Source organism: Bidens hawaiensis, unplaced genomic scaffold (genome assembly GCF_021521415.1).
Source record: "Bidens hawaiensis isolate Kalapana, Puna unplaced genomic scaffold, B.hawaiensis_p1.1 tig00017381_1, whole genome shotgun sequence".
NCBI classification, from domain to species: domain Eukaryota; kingdom Viridiplantae; phylum Streptophyta; class Magnoliopsida; order Asterales; family Asteraceae; genus Bidens; species Bidens hawaiensis.
The window spans coordinates 120267-140689 of NW_027492633.1; the positions used below are offsets into that span (position 1 = coordinate 120267).

The 20423-nt window shown below is 34.6% G+C and overlaps 2 protein-coding genes across 2 annotated transcripts; both read left to right on the forward strand.

Annotated features, from left to right (window-relative positions):
- The first annotated feature begins 7559 nt into the window (after positions 1-7559).
- LOC143553812 (unknown protein 1-like) lies at positions 7560-9067 on the forward strand. Its single transcript, XM_077043713.1, has 2 exons — positions 7560-7629; positions 8103-9067. The coding sequence occupies exon 2, from the start codon at positions 8136-8138 to the stop codon at positions 8841-8843; it is 708 nt and encodes a 235-aa protein (XP_076899828.1). The 5' UTR covers positions 7560-7629; positions 8103-8135; the 3' UTR covers positions 8844-9067.
- Positions 9068-19393: 10326 nt separating this feature from the next.
- LOC143553826 (uncharacterized) lies at positions 19394-20038 on the forward strand. Its single transcript, XM_077043728.1, has one exon. It carries the CDS (start codon positions 19394-19396, stop codon positions 20036-20038), a length of 645 nt encoding a protein of 214 aa, XP_076899843.1.
- The last annotated feature ends 385 nt before the right edge of the window (positions 20039-20423 follow it).

A 20423-nucleotide genomic window follows, 5' to 3' on the forward strand; every position in this document is an offset into this window, starting at 1 on the left:
ACACTTATCACTTAGGGTAAATGTATTAACAATCACATTGAGTATGCACACAGCCCCGAAAACATAACACATAAATGGGGCTAGAAACTCACCTGAATGCGGTTACGTTCACCGTTAATCGTAATCTCTTTCTTGAGCTGTGCACGGCTAACTGTATAATAATTACACGTATCAATTTACTAATACTACTCACATCGTATTTCTATCTTTATATACCCCACTACGAACAGGGGTCCGGGGGCAGCACCCCTGGCAACGGGGTTCTAGGGGCGGCAGCCCCTAGCGGGGTCCAAGGGGCAGAGCCCCTGGCTGGGGTTAAGCCAGGATTTTATTTTCATTAAAATCGAGCAAAAATCAAATATAAATCGAGCAAAAATAAATATAAATCTATGATAAATATGTGCGTTGATTGCTCTTAACAATAAAAAGTGAAAGTTATAAATGTTAATTTTCATACCATTAGCATGAATTATTGTCGAACTTAAGTTTGATTATCAAAAGAATATTCCTGGTTGGTTAAGATATAACATTATGTATTTTGAGTACTTTTTTAGTGTGGCCGGCTTTGTCTTGGCTTTTGGATTCTGTCTGTTTATATATATAAAACCAACCTTTCATGCGATCATTGCCGTCGTCTTGCTTTCCATACAAATTACACTTATTAAATATTTGTTCTTACATATTATATAGTTCAAATAAGAACGGACCATATGGACATTTGTCTCTCACAATCCATCCACTCCCTAACATGTAACCTTTTGAGATGGAAGACTTGACAAAAAAAGAATTCAAACAGTATTTACTACAAAAAAAATTGAGATCAAGCACAATCACATAAATAGAACTAGTTACATTTTTTTTGTTAATGAGGTTGATGCGAATTGCAATTTACAACTTCCGACTGATTGAATGATAATTATGATGGGTAGATATGGATTGATTATTTGATGATGAGTGATTTTCTATGGGTTGGTTGTTACCAAGTGTTTTGGTACTTGAGTTAAAGATGATAAGTGTTTTCTACTGATAGAAAATAACTTTATATTGTTGAGTCAGCTATTGCGTGTACTAAGAGCTCGGTGCTTACAAATAACTTACAATCGAAAAAATTACTTATAGTAACATAGATGAAGAACAACTTTTTGCTTATGAAGTTTGTCACAGTAAAAAAACAAAGATGTTGATAGTTAACTTCCTACAAATGAGGAAGCTATCATTGTTGGTGAGTACGCACTCTAATTAAAATCAAACAGACTGTAACATAGTTGTTTATAGCCATTTATGGACAAATGTGTAAAATAAAGGTGACAACTATTGTTAGTGTCACTTTGAAAATTATATTTACCACACAAACCTTTATAATTCTATATTCTGTTATGTTTAGACCAAATCTGTCATGTTTTTGTATAATTTTCTATGTTCTGGATTTTTTTTTCTTAGAATGCTTTGAGTATATATGTCTATCTTCTGTATTTTAATTAGTACTTATATTTTATGCATTTTTATTATAGACTCAATAAGCTTCAAGCCAAACTGTTCAACAGGTTCATTTTGGTTCACATACGTAACAATTTGATTACACTATATAGTTTAAAAACTGCTACCAACGGTTTGACTTGTAATTTGTAAACCGGAATATAAACACCCGTGTTATTATATTTGGTCATTACAAAATTAGTTCATGTTAATGTTACAACCACCAAATTAAGTTGTATGAATGGAATCTCACATCAACTTTACACCTGAAAAAGTGATGAATTTGCCAATTAACAACCTTTCATAATGGTGTTTTGGTATGCTAAATGTGGTCTCTTATAGTTGTAAAAGTGACCAAGTTTCACTGAAGATGAAACAGGACAACGCAAAAAGAAACAGTTGAGATACTCTATGCTATTCTTCTTGTTCTTCTTCTTCAACAAGAAACCTATATGAAAACAGAAATGCTACTTAAAAAAAGAATCAATAACATAACAACAAAATACACATGTTTGAGTCAGTTTCAAGTCGGGCACATTTAGCTAAACATGTCATGCTTGGGTATATTTAAAACTGACTGTGTATGTTATAACTAAAATAGAAATTGTGTTTTCTGTAATACCTAAAACTAATTTGGTATACTGACCTGCTAGAACCAGAGGATGAGGCCTCAACCATATGATGGTAGGCTTCTGGTGTTTCGGGCAGTGTGACCTCTATAACGCCCTCGTCATAATATATCAAATCTTGCATTGTTAGTTGGTGGAAATCAACTATTTCCCTTAAGTGCCTGTTCTCAAGTGCGTGCACCGAATTATCATGTGCCAAACGCCCCTTTTCCGCCAGTAGTGTCTCTAGCTGATCCCGTATCTGATTATAGTTTACCCAAAATGGGTTAAAGCTTAGATAAGACACTTTTTAGTGCATGTAGTACATGAAAACGAAATAACCAACCTGTAACCGAAATAACCGAAATAACCGACATGACCAAGCCGAAATAACCGTACCCAACCCAAAACCGATGATTTGATTTTATGTTTCTTTTTTCTTAACGGTTCGAATTTGGTTTTGTATTTACTGAAAACCGTAACAAGCGAGCTGAACCACAAAAACTGACCAAATCGATAAAACCAACCTTTTTATCGAATTAATAGATTATGTGTATATTTCTTAATGTTAAGTAATTTATAAAAAAAACTAATAAATGGTGTAGCCCAAAAATTTAGACTTAAATGTATAATAATCAATTAATTATTAATTACCACTTACCAAAAACATTTTGGCTTAACTTCATTATTTTGGGCCATTTTTTTGTCCGAAAATTGAAAGCCCGATTGGCAAAGTAGGAGAAACCGAAACCAAACCCACTGTGAAAACCAAAAATCAAAGAAACTGAAAACAAACGTTTTTCAAAAACCGAACTTCTGTTTTTTGTTCGGTTTGAGCTCAAATCCGACCAAACCAACCCACGCATTCATAATATTGCAGTAAAAAACTACTGATGCATATGTTAGACACGAAACGAACAACAAAAGTTTAAAATATTTGCCAAGAGTTAAAGATAGCATAATAATACTACCATGTCATCATCTGCAGGGTGCTCTCCTTTTTCATGAGGACCTAAAAGCAACTTATTTTCTTCTTCTAGCTGACAACATCTTTCTTTTGCAAATGCTAATTCTGCCTTCACAGTTTTCAGCTCGCGCATAAGTTGTTTCACCTTAGCAGCTGTTGCAATTGCCACCTGTAAACCAAAACCGAATCAGTAGACATGATTGCAACTGTTTTGCAAAAGACCAAACATCATTAAACGATGAGTGCAAACATATTGTATAGAGTTTCTTCTTGTTCAAATATAGGTGTTAATTATGAACATGGTTCAGGATCAACCACAAATAAACAATTACACATTTGCCACCTTACGTCGCGTGAAGTCTGTAGAAGAGTTTCGGGATTCTTCTGTGGTTGAGCAAGTTGTATTTTAGGACCCTGATTATTTTCTTCATTCTTTATTACTCTTCTAGGATCCTTATTCTTTTCTTCATTCGTTATTACTATTCTGTTCTGCAGTTAATAAACGTAAGAAAAAAAAATCAGTGATGTTCCCTTGGATTTAATATGCATACAATATGCGAGTAGCACAAGAGTGTGGTTAAAGGGATCTAAACACCAACAACAAGATAATGTGAATGCAAATAATAATAGTAATACATTTCCTAAACATTCATCTTCTAATGCCAACCTACCACACATAGAGCTTGTGGCTTTGTTTTTTGGTTATTTGAGCGGAGACTTCCCAGTAGGTCACTTATCACGGAATTACTCCCACCCACATACGCATGCTTACCTGTGTTCTCCTATCATCAACTAACAACGCCCACAAAACATCGGTCGTATTTGAGGTGGCACATTCCTTGTGACTTAATATCTCTATTGTGGGTGAAACGACCATGGGATTTACCTAAGGTGTTAGAGTTTTGATGCTTAACAATAGTTTTCTTATATTGTTGGATCTTACAATTAGAGACACTAAACCAAGCTTGAATGATTATTACACCCTAAATTTTATATCCCCTAACGAATTAGCTCATAGGGATCATTTTTCATGCATATGTTTTTATCTAGCACTGATAGTTTATGGGGGCTTTAGTAGTTATGTGGGACTAATTAACTAACCAAAACTTCAACTGTTGTAATAAGTAAAAGGTTGAGGAGATACAATAATGAAAACTTCATAAGATGTATTATATTATTGATCAACTATTTATTAAAAAAAAGTAACTATAAAGGAAAACTAATCAAATCATATATTCTAATTATGATAATGATATAAGAATAAAACCAAAGTTGCTCTAATATTAAGGTGTAAAAGAGTACAATAGCTTATAATCTAATATCCTTTTTACAAAACACAAACCATTAACATCAATAGTCAACATTTACCTCCAAAGAATTGCCAATGCTCACACTAATTTGATTAAGCGAAGGTGTAAGCCTGTCCATTCCGATTCTTAATGCGGGACTCTCCATCTTCTTCAAATCCCCAAAGGATTCATTTTGATTCTGAATCTGAATATTGCCAGTCCGCTTCTATGGAATTTCAAAGCACTTATAAGTAATTACTGTATGTATCATAAGTAACATGTATAATTATAACACTGCAAAAAGTGTTCCACTCTCATATGTGTATTTCAAACTACGATTTGAATGCTAAAATCTACAATCACCTGGCTGCTTGTTGAGAAACCAATCGGCTTAACACCGCTATGAGCATTTGATTGTTGAGGAATATCATCTTCTAGAATAGCTTTAGCTTTCCTTGCCAAAACGCCCCAAAACCCCCCTCGTTCACTCGAACTCCTCACGGAAGCGTAATCAAAGCTACCAGAACCCTGTTTTTCATATATACTATACCTACTTAGCATTAGCAAAATTGCTTATTTCTATATTTCCACATCAATCGAATTTGAAGCCACGGTTAATAGCACGTTAACCGTTTAGTTCCACACTATCATCTAGGTTTTCATAATTACATTCATACATACTAAACATGCATAATCTCTACACGAATAATCAAAAGCTAAATTTGAGAATAAAAAACAAAGGAGGGCGCAATACAGTTTACCTGTCACTTTATTGTAATGCAAACAGCTTTTACAGCTGTATTCTTTAAAAGGATATATATAGTATATACACGTATAATTTCAAAACAAAGTATAAGCAACGATATCGAACCTTCGATCGGTTTTTAAACGACGAGTGAAAGGCGCCAGAGCGAAAGGAGTCGAGACGAGAATCGGAAGACGTGTGCGGGATAGCAGCGGAAGACGTGGTGGTGTCATCGTTGTCGGACGGATAGCGAACGCCTTCCTTGAAGGTCGATGACCTAGAAAGCCCTTGCCGTCTACGATACGCCATTATTATTGTTATTATTATTGCTTAATTATATGAATATTGAATATGCACACCCAGGAAGCAAAAAGAGAATGAAAGGAAGCAAAACGTCGTCGTCGTAGGCCACCGGAACGGAGATTGAGAGGGTTTGGTATCAGATCATGAAATGAAATGGACATGAAGACGTTCGTGTAACCAACTCTCTCCAAATGTTAAGCGGTTGCATTGTTCTTTCATGAACGAACAATAATAATATTCAAATATTTCCCTATACTAATTACGTTTTGCACTTTTGGTCTAAAATAGGAATTTTGTTTCCTTTTGGTGCTAAAGTTTAACGGCGTCTATAAATTCGGTTATGTCAACGTTGAAACCGGTACACAAAAATCACGAATTGTGGGCCTTCAATCAAACAGGATACCTTTCCAGACAAGCTAGCAAGAAATGGGGGAAAGGATAACTAATAACAGTAAATGCGACAAAAGAAAGGGTAGTTTAATTCATCCACTTAGTCCTCGTAAAAGAAAGAGAAATCATTTACATGAGGACTAAAAGTTATGCATCAAATTCATTACATGATGATGTTGGGATAAACTCTACTCTAACTTCGAAGGTTTCATGCTTTCGTGTTTGTTGTTATGAACGATGTATACTTAAAAATTAAAAATAAAAAACTATACTTTTGAAATTGCATGCATCTCACGTGGAGAACCACTAGGTTGGTTTAGTGACAAATGCGTATGATTATATTCACTTAAATGGTTGTAATCACTAGTTTTATTTGTGAAATGGGGATAAAATAACATAGAATAATTAGCTGTTAAAGAAAAATGCATCTCATATTCTTATGGATTAAACTATATCCTCAAAACATCGAACGAAGTGCATATATTTCTCTATTTATGATTTCCTACTCGCAAACAAAGCAACATTCGTTGACCAATCTCATTCGTTGACCAACCTTGAGTTCAACGTGACTATCTATCGGGACCACCTTTATTGACCGGCTTTATACATTCTTTGACCAAAGTTCTTTGTAGACCAGGTTTTCTAATTAAGTAGCCATTGTACATTTGTACCCTAGTTGCCAATGCTAAAAACTACGACACTGGTATCGCATAAGTATGCAACTTGGAACCGATCGGATGGGACAGAGAGCAACAAACAAGACGTGGCAACGTTAATGACGACTAATTAGTGTATTTAAACGCGTTTGACAAATATTTATCCACAGTCAACCATTATACGTGTCACGTGTTATTACATAATTATTTGTAAAGGTGATGATTAATTTGTGTAACTTTTTGTAACATGCTTATACTAAATTACTGAGTGTTATTGACGTTAAAACTCACTCCACATCATCCTTAAGGGCGCCATACACCATTACGCCAAGGAGGGAGAGGGCGCCAAAGGGAAGGTACTATGTATTTGTAAGTGCCGGCCAATCATATTCACCATCTATTTTCATATTCAAAAAAACATTTAAATCGTGTCTTCATTTAACCATTACGTTATGATTATTAAATGTTCTCGTGTCTAAGAGGCTATTAGTAAACTCCTTTCATAACATTCGGCTGTATGGTTTCTCCTCATTCTGCTCAAAGTTATCACCAGGAATTTTTTTCATATGATGTATAATAAATTTATATTATCAATGTGCTTTGAATAATAAATTTAATCTTTAATGTAACACATAAACACACATTGCTTCATGTATGAGAACAATAAAAAAGGATTCGTGCGTGTGATAGGATATTCTTCAAACACATTCATGTGGTCCTATACTCCTATTACATCACCTAGTCAAACAAGATTCTTAACTTTTAAACATATAAAAGATTCCTGCATAGTAATATAACACTTTATTAAAAATAAATAACTAAACTATAAAATACTAATTATGAATAACATAATGATAACTACAAAAATAAATTTATTTCTTAATTTTTTTTAACATGAGTTCTTATTCTAATCCAAAAACTGAAATCTTATCATGGTAATTGATTTCTAATTTTCTATAGTGGGATAAAAGATTTTAAATATGGAAAATAAATAAATAATTTTATAAAATTGAAATAATAAATTATTACATTTAATGCTTTTAAATGAAAAAATCCTGAAAGATTGAAGTCGGTGAGAATAACAATAAAACACAAGTAAACCCCCCAGATTCGTCAGCTGTTGGTCAAAGCAAAGCACACACACGACCAGACGATTATTCTTCAACCACCACCACCACCACCACGAGTAACTCAGGTATCTTTATCTCTCACACAATGTGTATGTATGTATCTATCTATCGATGATATTCGAGAATGGAGATATTAATATTATGCTTCTAGATCTTCAAATTATTGCTTTTTTCTGCTCGCTTTTTGCTTCTTTGCCTTTTTGACGGATCCATTTCACTGTTGCGATTCCGATTCTCTGTTAATCGTCTTTTTTTCTTCGTACGAACAGCTTTTTATTCTTATAAAGTTGATTTTTATCTATTTTCAACCCTAATTCGATTCATATATACTGTCGATTCGTGTTATTAATGTGGAAGATGGGTTTTTAAACCCTAATTTGATTCGGTAAATGTGATTTGGTTCAGTTAGGGTTTATTTTTAGGGTTTAATTTGACACATTTAGGGGTAAGCTATATAGTTTGTGGATTTGGTTTCTTAGATTTGAAATTAGGGTTTGCTGTTGATTAATTTTGTTAATTTTTGTAATAATGATTGCAGGAGTGAGTTTTTGAATTTTGTGATTTGAAAGTAATGGATAATAAGAAGGTTGGTCTGGATCAATTGGGGGTTATTGGAAATGATTCTTGCAAGATTGTTAAGAAGCTGGATATGGATGCTGCTGACATGGAAACCGATGACAATCTTTGGTTGTCGTTGTCGCCGGTTGATAACGGTGGATTTGGTTTGAGTCCTATAACTCCGGAATCTAATAAAGAATGTTCGGAATTGGTGTCTTGTTTTGTATCCCCGTTGACGTTTGTATCTTCAGATACGAGTGAAAATGATGGTGATGTTGATGGTGGCAGCCCGAGTACACCAAAAGATGGTGTGTTTGACCCTTTTGCCCCTGGTCCCGACCGCTTGGCGTTAGCTCCCCGGATCGTGAAGTACCTTCTGGAATCAAGGAGTTTTGTTGAAAGGAAGCTTAATTTCAACTCGGTTATGATAAATAACGACTTGAAACACGTTTCGGAAAATGCCCTTGAAGATGATGATATGCTGTTGGAGGCTGTTTATAACTCACTTTTGGAATGCATTATATCCAAACACGCAGAGGATGTTCTTGGTGAGATCTCAGCTGTTGATTCTTCTAGTGTTGGTGTACTCATGACCCCTTCTTTTGCTCCTCGTCTCACTGGTATTGCAGACACTTGCCCCGATGCGCCTTTGAAACGTGCTATGAAGAAATCAAGGTGCATTGATGTCGGTCTGTGCAGGAAGCTTGAGCTTGAGTTTTGAAGTATGAATAAGTATAATAATTATGTGAATCTTTTGTTAAGGATGGATAGGTTGTAGTGATAATGAAAGGCTAACCTTATTTTGCTTCTAGAATTTGTAGTTTAGAAACAACTGATTCTCATTATTGTTTGTACCCTTTGATTTAAGTTTAGAATATTGTTTGTATGGATGTGGTATTGTACTGCTGATCTTTTGCTTATATTGATTGCAAAAAATTGTTCTATTGTTTTTGTCAGTTTGTTTTGTCAGATTGTGTTTATTGGTTTGGTGTCATGTTGGAATTGTGGTTGTTGGTTTGGTATCATACTGGAGTGAGACTGTTTACCCTTTGACCGGTTGTGTTTTGTGTTAGTATGGGTATGCAGCAGTGTCATATTATGTTGTTCAATTCTTAAAAGTTGTTACAATTGGAAGTTATGATATAGTATTTTATCAGTAGAGTAGTTGGAATTTGAATATTAGAGACATAAGTTATTTGATGTGTTTCATCAAGTGAAGCAATTCATATAAAGCCTTCTCTATAATTAACATAACTAAACACTGTTGCAATACATGAGAGGTTGCAGGTTAAGTATATAATCCATATAGTCCAGAACCGTGTTGTGAGGGCCGAGAGGAGCGTATCTATGGCCTGACATGTAAGTACAACATCTTTGCACTAAACGTTTAAAGTGATAAAGTTTGGACGGGAGATGATCAAAACAGATAAAAAAGCGCTCTCTTGATTAAGTGTAGAACAATGACAAACACATAAATAGTCATTAGATTTGACATCAACACATGCAACTTCAGTATTGTCACAAAACAACACTTTTATAAAAAAGAGATATATCTTATAATTAACGAACATAATCCATTGCAAATATAACTTATACTCGGCCACAATTCCAGGTATAGTAATAGTATGATGCTTCTTAGGCTATCCGACATGACCCATGGGAGTCAAGCCATGAGGCGTGGTAATAGGTGGTAACTCATTCACGTGTGAAACCCCACGCCTGGTCGCATGCACCGGTGCACCCATGAGTCGTAGGTGACGCGGATGTGTTACGGACCGAAACCATTGCAAGGTATGGGACTTGTCCCACATCGGTTGTATGGGCAACTGATGTGGGGTTTATAAGCCAAATGGGTTTCCTCACCTATCAGACTAGTCTTTTGGGTTGAGTTCTTCTGTTTGGCTTGTAACAATGGTATCAAAGCTTTCTTTCCTCTCGACCTTGGGTTAGGGATCGGATTTATACAGCAACCATCGAAGTTAGGGCGTTAAACGGCTCTGTTATAGAAGCAACAATCAAGAAGCAACGGTGAACAAAGATCAGCGACAATTTAATTGAACAATTGGGCCAGAATTTCAAGCAGCTACAACGATTCTCTTCCATTCAATGTGGTGATTCAATTCAAGAATCGTATTTGAGGAATTAGGGTTACAACGGCCATTCCATTGCAAACCAGATTCAACAGAAACAACAAATCAAGAAAGATTACATGGAATTTTCATTGGACGAGATTATGGCAATGAGCCAACAAGGTACTGTTAAAGAATATTGTGATGATTTCCAATTTCTATTTGACTGGGTTAAAACTTTTGGAGAAATATGTGAATATTATGCTATATACCTCTTTATGGATGGTCTTGAACCAGAAATAAGAGATGTTTTTATAGCATGCATCAATATAGTTTTCACACATTGAAAGATGTCATTTCATTGGCTTTAAAATTGGATGCAAATGAATTGAAAGATTCATTTTCTCCTTATGATCCAAATTCTTCTTTATACGATGCCTTCAAGGTATTTGGTGTTAATGATTCATTGGAGATTGGAAGGGTAACTGATAATGATGTTTTAAGAGAAAATGAAAATGATAATAAGTCTGCATCCAAGGTGTTCGATGAAATGCCTAGCACGTTTGGAACTGAAAACGGTTCTTTAAATCTAGGCTTGAGTATTCGAGTGTTTGATGAAATGTCTAAAAAGAGTGGTAATGAGATAAAAGAACCTTTGGGTGATGAGATTCAAGAATTGATTGAAACCAATGCATCCGATGTAAAGAAAGGTGATGTTAGTGAATTAAAAAAGGAAATTAAAGAAAATATAAATGGAATGTCTTGGAATGTCATGTGTGAAGGCCTAGATAATGATTCAAAGAAAATTGGGAAAGGTAATCGGGTTCACATTGATTTTTGTAAGGATGTATATGGAATTGGTACTTTATTTCAACATGTGTGGGGTGAATTTGAACAAGGTACTGTGGTGAAGGTACTAGATGAAGATAGTGGAGTTATGGAAGAAAATCCTAGGCATTCTTTTGAAAAAAAATAAGGATGTTGTGACCACTTGGATCAAAAATACAGAAACAGGGCAGTTTGGTGTTGATTCGGTTGTTTTTGACACTTTTGTTTGGAAGCCAGGCTTAACATTTTCAGTGGAAAATTGGTGGGAAGCCTATGGATTTGCATTAAAAGCTGGAACAAAAGATACTGAAGTTGTTACTAGTGTTTACCATTTGGTGTTATTACAAGAATTCTTTGATATGGAAAAGGTGGTTTTAAAAAATAAATTGATGGTGCGTTGTTGGCACAAATGGAAATCCAAATTGTGGGTTCTTGCTATGGTTATGAATGAGTGTTATTTGAATATGAAGCCAAGAAGGTACATGTGGCACAAATGGAAATTAAAATGGTTGTTTCTCATGGTGACCATGGATAGTAGGTTGTTCATCTTTACTAGTGATGTGCTTCCATCTTTTGATACGCTTAATCTTACAAATTGTTTAGTTCAGGGAAAATGTCTAAACAAGTTAGTTGTTTGATGCATTTGCAAAGGAGTTCATCTCATCGGTTGCTTAACAGGAATTTACTCAAGACATTCTTGGTTCTAGATGCAAATCATCTAATAGAAAAAGACTTCATAGAGGCATCTGATAGTGGAGAAGCTGCCATAGAGAAACCTAAACCCCCTAATGCTTGTTGAATTTCCAAATGGCAATTAATGAGTTTGAGGGTAAAAGAAAAATTTGCAGACTAGCGCGCATGGTTAATGCACCAGTTAAAATTGGTGAAGCTCAAGAAATCAATTCTAGTCTACATTTTTCACAGTTTGAATTTGATAGTTTTGATTAGATTTTTTTTTCCTACTATTTTTGATTTTTGGGGACAAAAATCTTTTGAGGGTGGAGTAATGTTAGGTAGTAAATAGTTGAAGGACTAAAGTGTAAATGTTCAATAGTTTAGGGTTATAATTGTAATAGGTTAGTATATATAATCAGGAGTCGTTAATGAGAATGATATCGATGAATTGAGAATTGCGATTGTAATAGTTTACTTCTTCTTCTCTTAGTTTCTTCTTCTCTTTATCGATCTTAGCTTGATTACCGATTGTATCGTAACAGGATGTGAGAATTGCGGGCTTGAGCCCACTTTGAGATGAAAACCACATATGTTTCTTTATATTTTTTTGATGATATTTTTGTTTGTGATTTAATTTGCTTTTTGTTTCTAATAATTTTGTTTTGTCTACTTTATACAGATAATATAAATATATTTTTTTATGAATATTCTGATATAAACTTTATTAAAAACCGAGTCCATTTGAAAATAAAGTATTTTTTGGGTTTCGTAAGATGGTTTGACATGTGTTTGGATGATTTACTTGGCTGGAATATATTTACGTACTTCAACTACCTGCCAATGATAAAGAAGTAAAACATTATTTATTTTATTGTTTGTATTTTACATTTGTGGTTTCTAATTTAGAAGTGGTGCATTCTCTTTTGACTTTTATTAATATCAATCTTTTCTTTTTATTAATATTTGTTTTTACAATTAAACAGATTTAAGCATAATAATGTTATTTGTATTTGAAAAATAAAAATAGTGAGGAGTGATGACCGTTTCCTTGAGGGAGTGGTGGGAGCGAAAACTGATATGGGCTATGTGGCACTCAGTGGGGGTGTAAAGGGTGAACGACAACGGGTGCTCATGGAGTCATGGTAGTATTCAATTATTCATGTATCGGTCAATCTTACACTGTCATATTAATTTTTTCCTCAAGTACTCACAAATCAGAAAATCACTTGTAACACTTAAACCTAAGTAGCATAGAACTTTTTTTTTAAATTTAAATTAAACACAATATAAACATAGATTAATTAAATGGTAAAGACTTACCACATGAGTTTGAAGCCATGCATACCCACATAGGTGGTGATTGTTTTACCACATGGATTTGAAGCTTGCGATGAGGTGCCCTGTAAACCCTAAAAAGTGAAAACCACACTTAATAGTTACCAAAGGATCTTTGACTTGGTCTTACCAAAAAGTTGATAAAACTTTGTTTTTAAGAAAATGAATGTTCAAGTCTAATGTTTGTTGGAAAAATATGTAATTTAAGAGTACAATAGAGCCATGAATGGCCGTTTAAATAAAAAAAAAATAGTCTTAAGGTGGGGGTTATCACGTCTATTTTATAACTCTTTCTCAATTAGGTCATGTCATATATATTTTTCCACCCCTCTAATCACAAAACCGTGAAGTTTTACATCTCACCTACCCCTAAACAAATTTTCAATTATCTAACTTACATAATAATTTAATAACTAAATATTAAAAAAATATAGAAAGAATATTAAAACAAATAATATAATAATAACAGCAATAGTAATAACTAATAACAGTATAATAATAGTCAATAATAAGTTATAAGTCAGGATCATAGGCATCCAAGTCTTGATGTTGATGTTAAACTAGGTACCCACAGAGTCAAATGGTGTCTTCGTCAATACCAAGTGTCTTCGTCAATACCAAATGTCACTCACTTGTCATGATTCTATCATATATGTGTTTTGTCAATCCTTAGACCCTCAAGTAAGACTAAGGGGTGTGGGGGGCTTTAATGAGGGCTCCAACCAATAATATTATGACATGTGGCAGAGAGAGAAACTGGATAAGTGGGTTGTTAGAGCCCCCGTTGGAGCCCTGGCCCCTGGTGTGGAGGGGCTCCAGCAGGGGTTCCAGCGAATTTTTTTTTTTTAATTTTTTTATAAATATATTCAAACAACGTATTATTAAAAAAACTCATAAATTATTAAAAAAACACACATTAATAAAAAAAACACATTAATATCTAAAATTCAAATTACAAAAAAAAACATACCAAAAATTAAACAAACAATAATACTTAATAATAACACTAATCTAATACAAGATCATCGGGTCGCCTCGCCCACAAATGTTCAACCAACTCATGTTGAAGATTCCCGTGTATCTCACGGTCTTGATATTTGCTATGTTATGAAGTCTTTGTTGATCACTGATTGTGGACGGTTGTGGCGGAATGTCACCTTGGTAGTTTTGGCAGATAGCTTTGCCCTCGTCTTCTAACGTCATGTTGTGTAGGATCAGACACGTGTAGACGACGTCCATTATCCTCTCCCGAGTCCAATAACGTATCGGGTTCGCCAGCACATAATATTGTTTTTTCATAACTCCAAAAGCTCTTTCAATATCTTTTCTAGCAGACTCTTGCTACTTCGTAAAATACTTCCGTTTATCGGCGATTGGATCTGTAAAAGCTTGAACTAACAAAGCCCATTCGTTGTAAATACCATCGACCAGATAGTACCCGTACTTGAAGAGTTCTCCATTTGCAACAAAAGATTGAGGTGGTTCAACCCCGTCGATAAGGTCGTTGATCAAATGTGACTGATCGATAACATTAAGGTCGTTATTTGACCCAGCAACACCAAAAAAAGCATGCCAAAACCAAAGATCCTGTGACACCGCCGCCTCAAGTATAAGAGTCGGCCCTTCATGATCACCACGGTGGAACTGACCTCGCCAGGCCGTTGGACACATAGCCCATCCAACATGCGTACAATCGATGCTACCTAGCATCCCATGAAAACCATGTTTTTCTGCGTACACCTCATATATGCGTTGGATGTCATACATTGTAGGTTTACACAGATATCTCCGAGAGTAAATCGATATGACTCCTACGTATATAAAATAATCTATAAACATATAATATATGTTAAAAAATGTAATAAATATTTAATAAAAACTAAAATTAATGTTTTTTACCTTGGCAGAAAAAATGAAGGGATTCACGTGCAACCCTTTTCGACATCTGTAAATACTCATCCAAAGCGTCCGACGAGATGCCGTACGCTAATTGACGGATAGCAGCCGTGCATTTTTGAAGAGAGAAAAAACCGGGGAGACCCCTAGCATCCTCCCTTTGTTGAAAAAAGGGATACCGTGCCTCTAAATCACTTGCTATACGCATGAACAATTGTCTGCTCATTCGGAAACGAGTTCAAAAATCCGACTCCTCGTATACCGGTTGAGGGCTAAAATAATGCCTAATCAAAGTATCGTTAGCACCCGATCGATCACGATCACGAGGTGGTGCTCTAACTCTCGGGACTCGAGGTTGATGGGCTTGATTTTGCAAGAGATCCACCACGGTTGCGGTCAAAACTCCCCCTACATGAAGAAGCAAATCATCCTCTTCGGAGGAGTTGGAATCAGACGAGTACCACGACATTTTTTTGTGTTAATTTTGAGAGGATTTTAGGAGGAAAGGTGTATAATTGTGAAATGAAGTATATTTTATAAAGGTATATATTTATAGTAAGAAAATATTTTTTTTTTAATATTTAAGAGCCCAACGGCTCTTTTTCTAAACCCAATGCAAGTTTCTCTCTCTCTCTTCAGCCGCTAACCAGCTCACGCCTCTCTTTTTTTTTCCGTTAGCGCCCCCGTTAGCGCCCCGGTGGTGTGGTGTTAGCGCCTGGGGGCGCGAGCGGAGGGGCTCTAGCGCCCCCGTTGAAGCCCCACACCCCTCAGCCTAATTAGGTTGCACAAAAATATATGATACCATTAATAAACCAACTATCATGAAAAAAAATCCTACCTGATCAACATCTACATAAGCATCTAATACTTTATGAATGTTACGTAAAATACAAACACGCCATAAAACTGTAAATACAAGCATATAATACTTTATGATACCGTTGATTATAATTGCCGATACAACAAAAAAGGGGAATAAAAGTTATGTAATTACTAAAACATGTCACAATTTGATATATTCTTACATAAAAATCATAAAGCCATAACACAGTTCTTTTGCTTTTTCTTTTTTAAAGAAAAAGGCAAAGGGTTTTTTTAGATAACATCATTATCACACTACAAAAAATTATTAATAAAAATATAATTATATAATATAAACTCCTAATTTTTATAATCAGTCTCACAAAAAACAATATTGTTAATTTGTTACAATTCCAAATAGATGGTCTTTTCCATTAAAATAAATACACGTGTATAAGACTTTCTATTGAATGCTTTACTTTTCATCAACCATTGTCTGCTTTTAATTTTCAATACCTTCCAACCTTGTTTTCATAATCAATTTTTTCACTTTAAACACAATTTTCATCACCATATTCTAGCTTCCCATATCAATATGTAGTTGATAATCAAAATTATATTCTTTAGAAAATAAAGCTCTTAATTAAAGCACATAGCAAAAGATAGAGATTTAGACTCGTTTACTTATAAAACAAATAATATTAAACTTTATAAACTTGTTTTCCTTTAGACAACGCACGACAGCACAATAACTTCAAATTGTCTTCACTACGAGATCAAACGAAAAATGGCAAGTTATACAATAAGTTTTTTCTGTTTAACTATTACAGATTGAAACAAAAATAACAAACTAAGTTTATTTTTAAACATTTTATATCGTATTATATGAAACTTAAAACTTAATTTTAGTGAAATATACTTAAAGAAAATGTCCATGGAACTTATTACTTTCACATGAATCCAAATCAAATTCTCGAAAATGATTCTGTACACGTCCTCAACACGTTTGGAATATGATGGCAATGTGCTCCATGTTCACAGCTTATATTATTAAACTTAGCCATCCCATTTTGACAACGTACAAAACAAAATACTTATTTTATTTATTTATTCATGCATTCATTCATTTATACCTTTATTTATGAAGAAGAAGACTCAAGTCTGCCAACGCTAAACCTATTCCGCGTTGTCATTTAATACTCTCTACCCAATATACTCGGCAACATATTATATTATAAGTGAAAGTTGCACAAACACTCCCTTTAGTTTAACCATTTTACAAGTTTGGTCTCAAATTTTTAAAAGTTGCAAACTTAGTTCAAACATGTAGAGGGTTGCACATTTAGTTCATACGAGGGCCTCTCTGGAAGTCACATCTCTATCCCATTAAATAGAGGTACGGTGTGCCTACATCCCACCCTCCCCAGACCCTAATTGTAGCTTTGTTATTGGTGTGATTCCGCTGGGTATGATTGATTGATTGAAGTAATTCAAGTTAGTTTTTAACGAAAGAGTGACATCATGGACACACTTGTGTGGGTACTTTAGTTTTTCAAAATATAAAATCCTAATGAATTGTTTTCCAAATTTATAACTCCTATCGTGGCTTCATCACCTTCAGTTTTTAAAGTGTACCTTCAACTTTATTAGGATTTCAAATAAAATTAGATTGACCTCACATGAAAAACTCTTAGGGTGCACAAATGCATTGTTTTAGAATGCAATCCAGTGGTAGGTGGCGAAAGAATATGATTATGTTGTTGTAACTTGTAAGTTTGTTCTTTCTTTATAGTCTCTGTTCGTTATAATAAAAGCTTCACTGGCCATTAAAATAAACAAAAGACTACTGATGACCGTCGTTTGAGTCATGCAAAAACTTAATTAACCTAAGTAGATAGGGTAAATAAGGTATCTTATCCACCAGGAGTACGTGGTCAATGTAATCGTGTAACAGATTTATAAAGTTATGAAGTAACAGATTTGGTGTTGATCACACAAGCAATTAAATTGAATTTAGAGAATTAAGCAAACAAACAAGTATAACGATTTTCAATAAATTAACAAAGCAAATCACACCTGGGACTTCAAGTAGGTAACTTACAGTAATCTCATGCAACCTAACAGATTAATCATTAACGATTAACTATAGACTGATCAACTAGACAAAACCTTAGGCAACAATAATTGCTTTACACACGGCACTAGTTATCAAACGGTCCCTGCCAGTGTGACTCAGTTAAGGGCAATTATATGCTTTGTCGTATTCAACCTAATCAAACAACCTATGATCAATTATTATAGCAACTGGTAACTAATTGTTCAGATCAACGTAAACCTAAACCGATTGAACACACAGAAATACTAAACATCAATAATCATTGATTAACCATAAACAATTATACATAAATGTTCTTAGTCACATGAGGAAACTGAAACTGTTACAAACTTTACATCCCAGGTATGATTCAGAGAAGACTAGCCGAGCATCGTCATCGATAGATCTTCAATTATGATGAGGAAGGCCATTAGGATTGATCAAGAGATGATTGGTATCCCTGGAATTCACCCAAAATCGCCTAATAGCTGCTGCTGGTCGTCCATACTGATTAGGGTTCGGAAAATAGAACATATAGGTCAAAATATGTTTTTTCACGTTTTTTAAGACCATCGCGTATCGCGATGGCCATAGACCCTACCCGTCGCGTACCGCGACCTAAGAAAACCTTATATTTGGATTCCTCTCATCGAGAAACCCAAAATTTATATATTATGGCTCCCATAACTCATTTTCTAGCTCAGGATATGCTCGTTTTAATTCAAGGTCGCATTTTGTCAACCCATCTTGTTCAGTTTTAGCATTGGCTTATGATTTCTCATCCATACTCTTCCGGAATCCTTGTAACACTTCCCAAGACATCAAATCATGCTTCGGTCTTCCCGAGATATCTATCTATGCTCGTACAGGTCTCACATTTAGCATCTTTAACGATCAATTACGTGAAATACAAAAGCACGTATGAAGTACCAAAGTTCTAACAATATACTCAATAAAACTACATAATTAATACACTAATATATATACAAAATACCAGACCATCAACTACTTTACTAGAGTTTCAAATTTGAAATCACAAATACCTTCACATGACACCACTTTTCTATTTAAAACTACCTGGATTAAAAGTGAGGGACTAAACACACAACCATCTCTTAGATGCTTAAACTAAGAGCATTACAAGTATCTTCATTTTCATTTTCACATTTATAATTACATCAAAAAACAATATATTTTTTTTCTCATTTTCAATTAGATAATATATTTTTACACTTTTATCATCACATTTTCTCTATTCTCTAGTCACAGCCATTTTCAAAAAACAATATAAATTATAAAATGTGAACCGTGTTTTTCCAAATTTACTAATAAACAATAACATTTTCTATCTTTTTCTGTCACAACTACTTCATACAGTATAAAGAGTCCACTCACATAAATATAAAGATATATTGTGAATGCTTCAATTTGCAATTCTTAAAATTCGAGTACCAAACTTTGAAATTTAGTCAAACCATAGGACCTACTTATGCAGTATTCTCCATTATTAATATATTTTTTATCATATAAATAATATTCGCAATATTCTTCAAAGTTCAAACTCAACTTTCAATGGACATCGAGAAGAAAGAAGAACAACCACTCCGATCAACACCCACAGCCACCACCGGCAACCACACCAAACCCCAACGCCGGCGCCGCTGCATAATAATATGCTCATCAATACTGGCAGTCCTCCTCACCATTACCATAATAATAATAATACTAGCCTTCACAGTCTTCAAAGCCAAAAAGCCAGTACTCTCCGTCACCTCGGTGGCACTACAAGACTTCGACGTCTCCGTCGTTCCAATTCCACCAAGCGTAACACTAAACGTCTCACTCGCACTCGGCATCTCAATCAAAAACCCTAACAAAGTCAGTATCAAGTACCGCAACAGCTCGGCTACTCTCCGGTACAAAGGCCGTGACATCGGTGAGGTGCCGATACCCGCCGGGAAACTTGGATCCGATGATACGGAGCGGTTGAACCTTACGGTTACTATATTTGCGGATCGGGTGGTGATGGATCCGCAGATCTATACGGATATTATTGGAGGTGTTTTGCCGATTTCGACTTATACGAAAATTAAAGCGAAAGTTCGTGTGGTGGTGTTTAATATTCATGTCACGTCTACGTCTAGTTGTGATATTAATATTGATGTCAGGAGTAGAAGCATTGCCAATGAGACTTGTCGCTACAAGAACAAGTTATAGTCAAGGATGATTATGAGTGTTTTTTTTTTTAATTTCACACGGATACTTTTGATTGTTGTAGGGACTTTTTTTTTATTGATTATTAGTTGTGTTTAGTGTTTACATATGGATGACTATTGAAATAAAGCACTTGTCTTGACTAATTATGAGTTTGTACTAGTTGGTTTTGAACTTAAATTGGGTTTTGGCTTATGTGAGTTTGATTCAGTTCTAAGACAGTTTTATTATTTTTAGATTTGGATTTGAAATCTTTGGCATGAAAAAATGGGCTTAAAGTCACTATTTTTTTTTCTAAACTCTTGACTTGAATTATTCATAGGTGTTAATAGATTTGGGTATGAAAGTGCAAGTATTTTGACTACTAGACCCCGAATAAGACATTTGG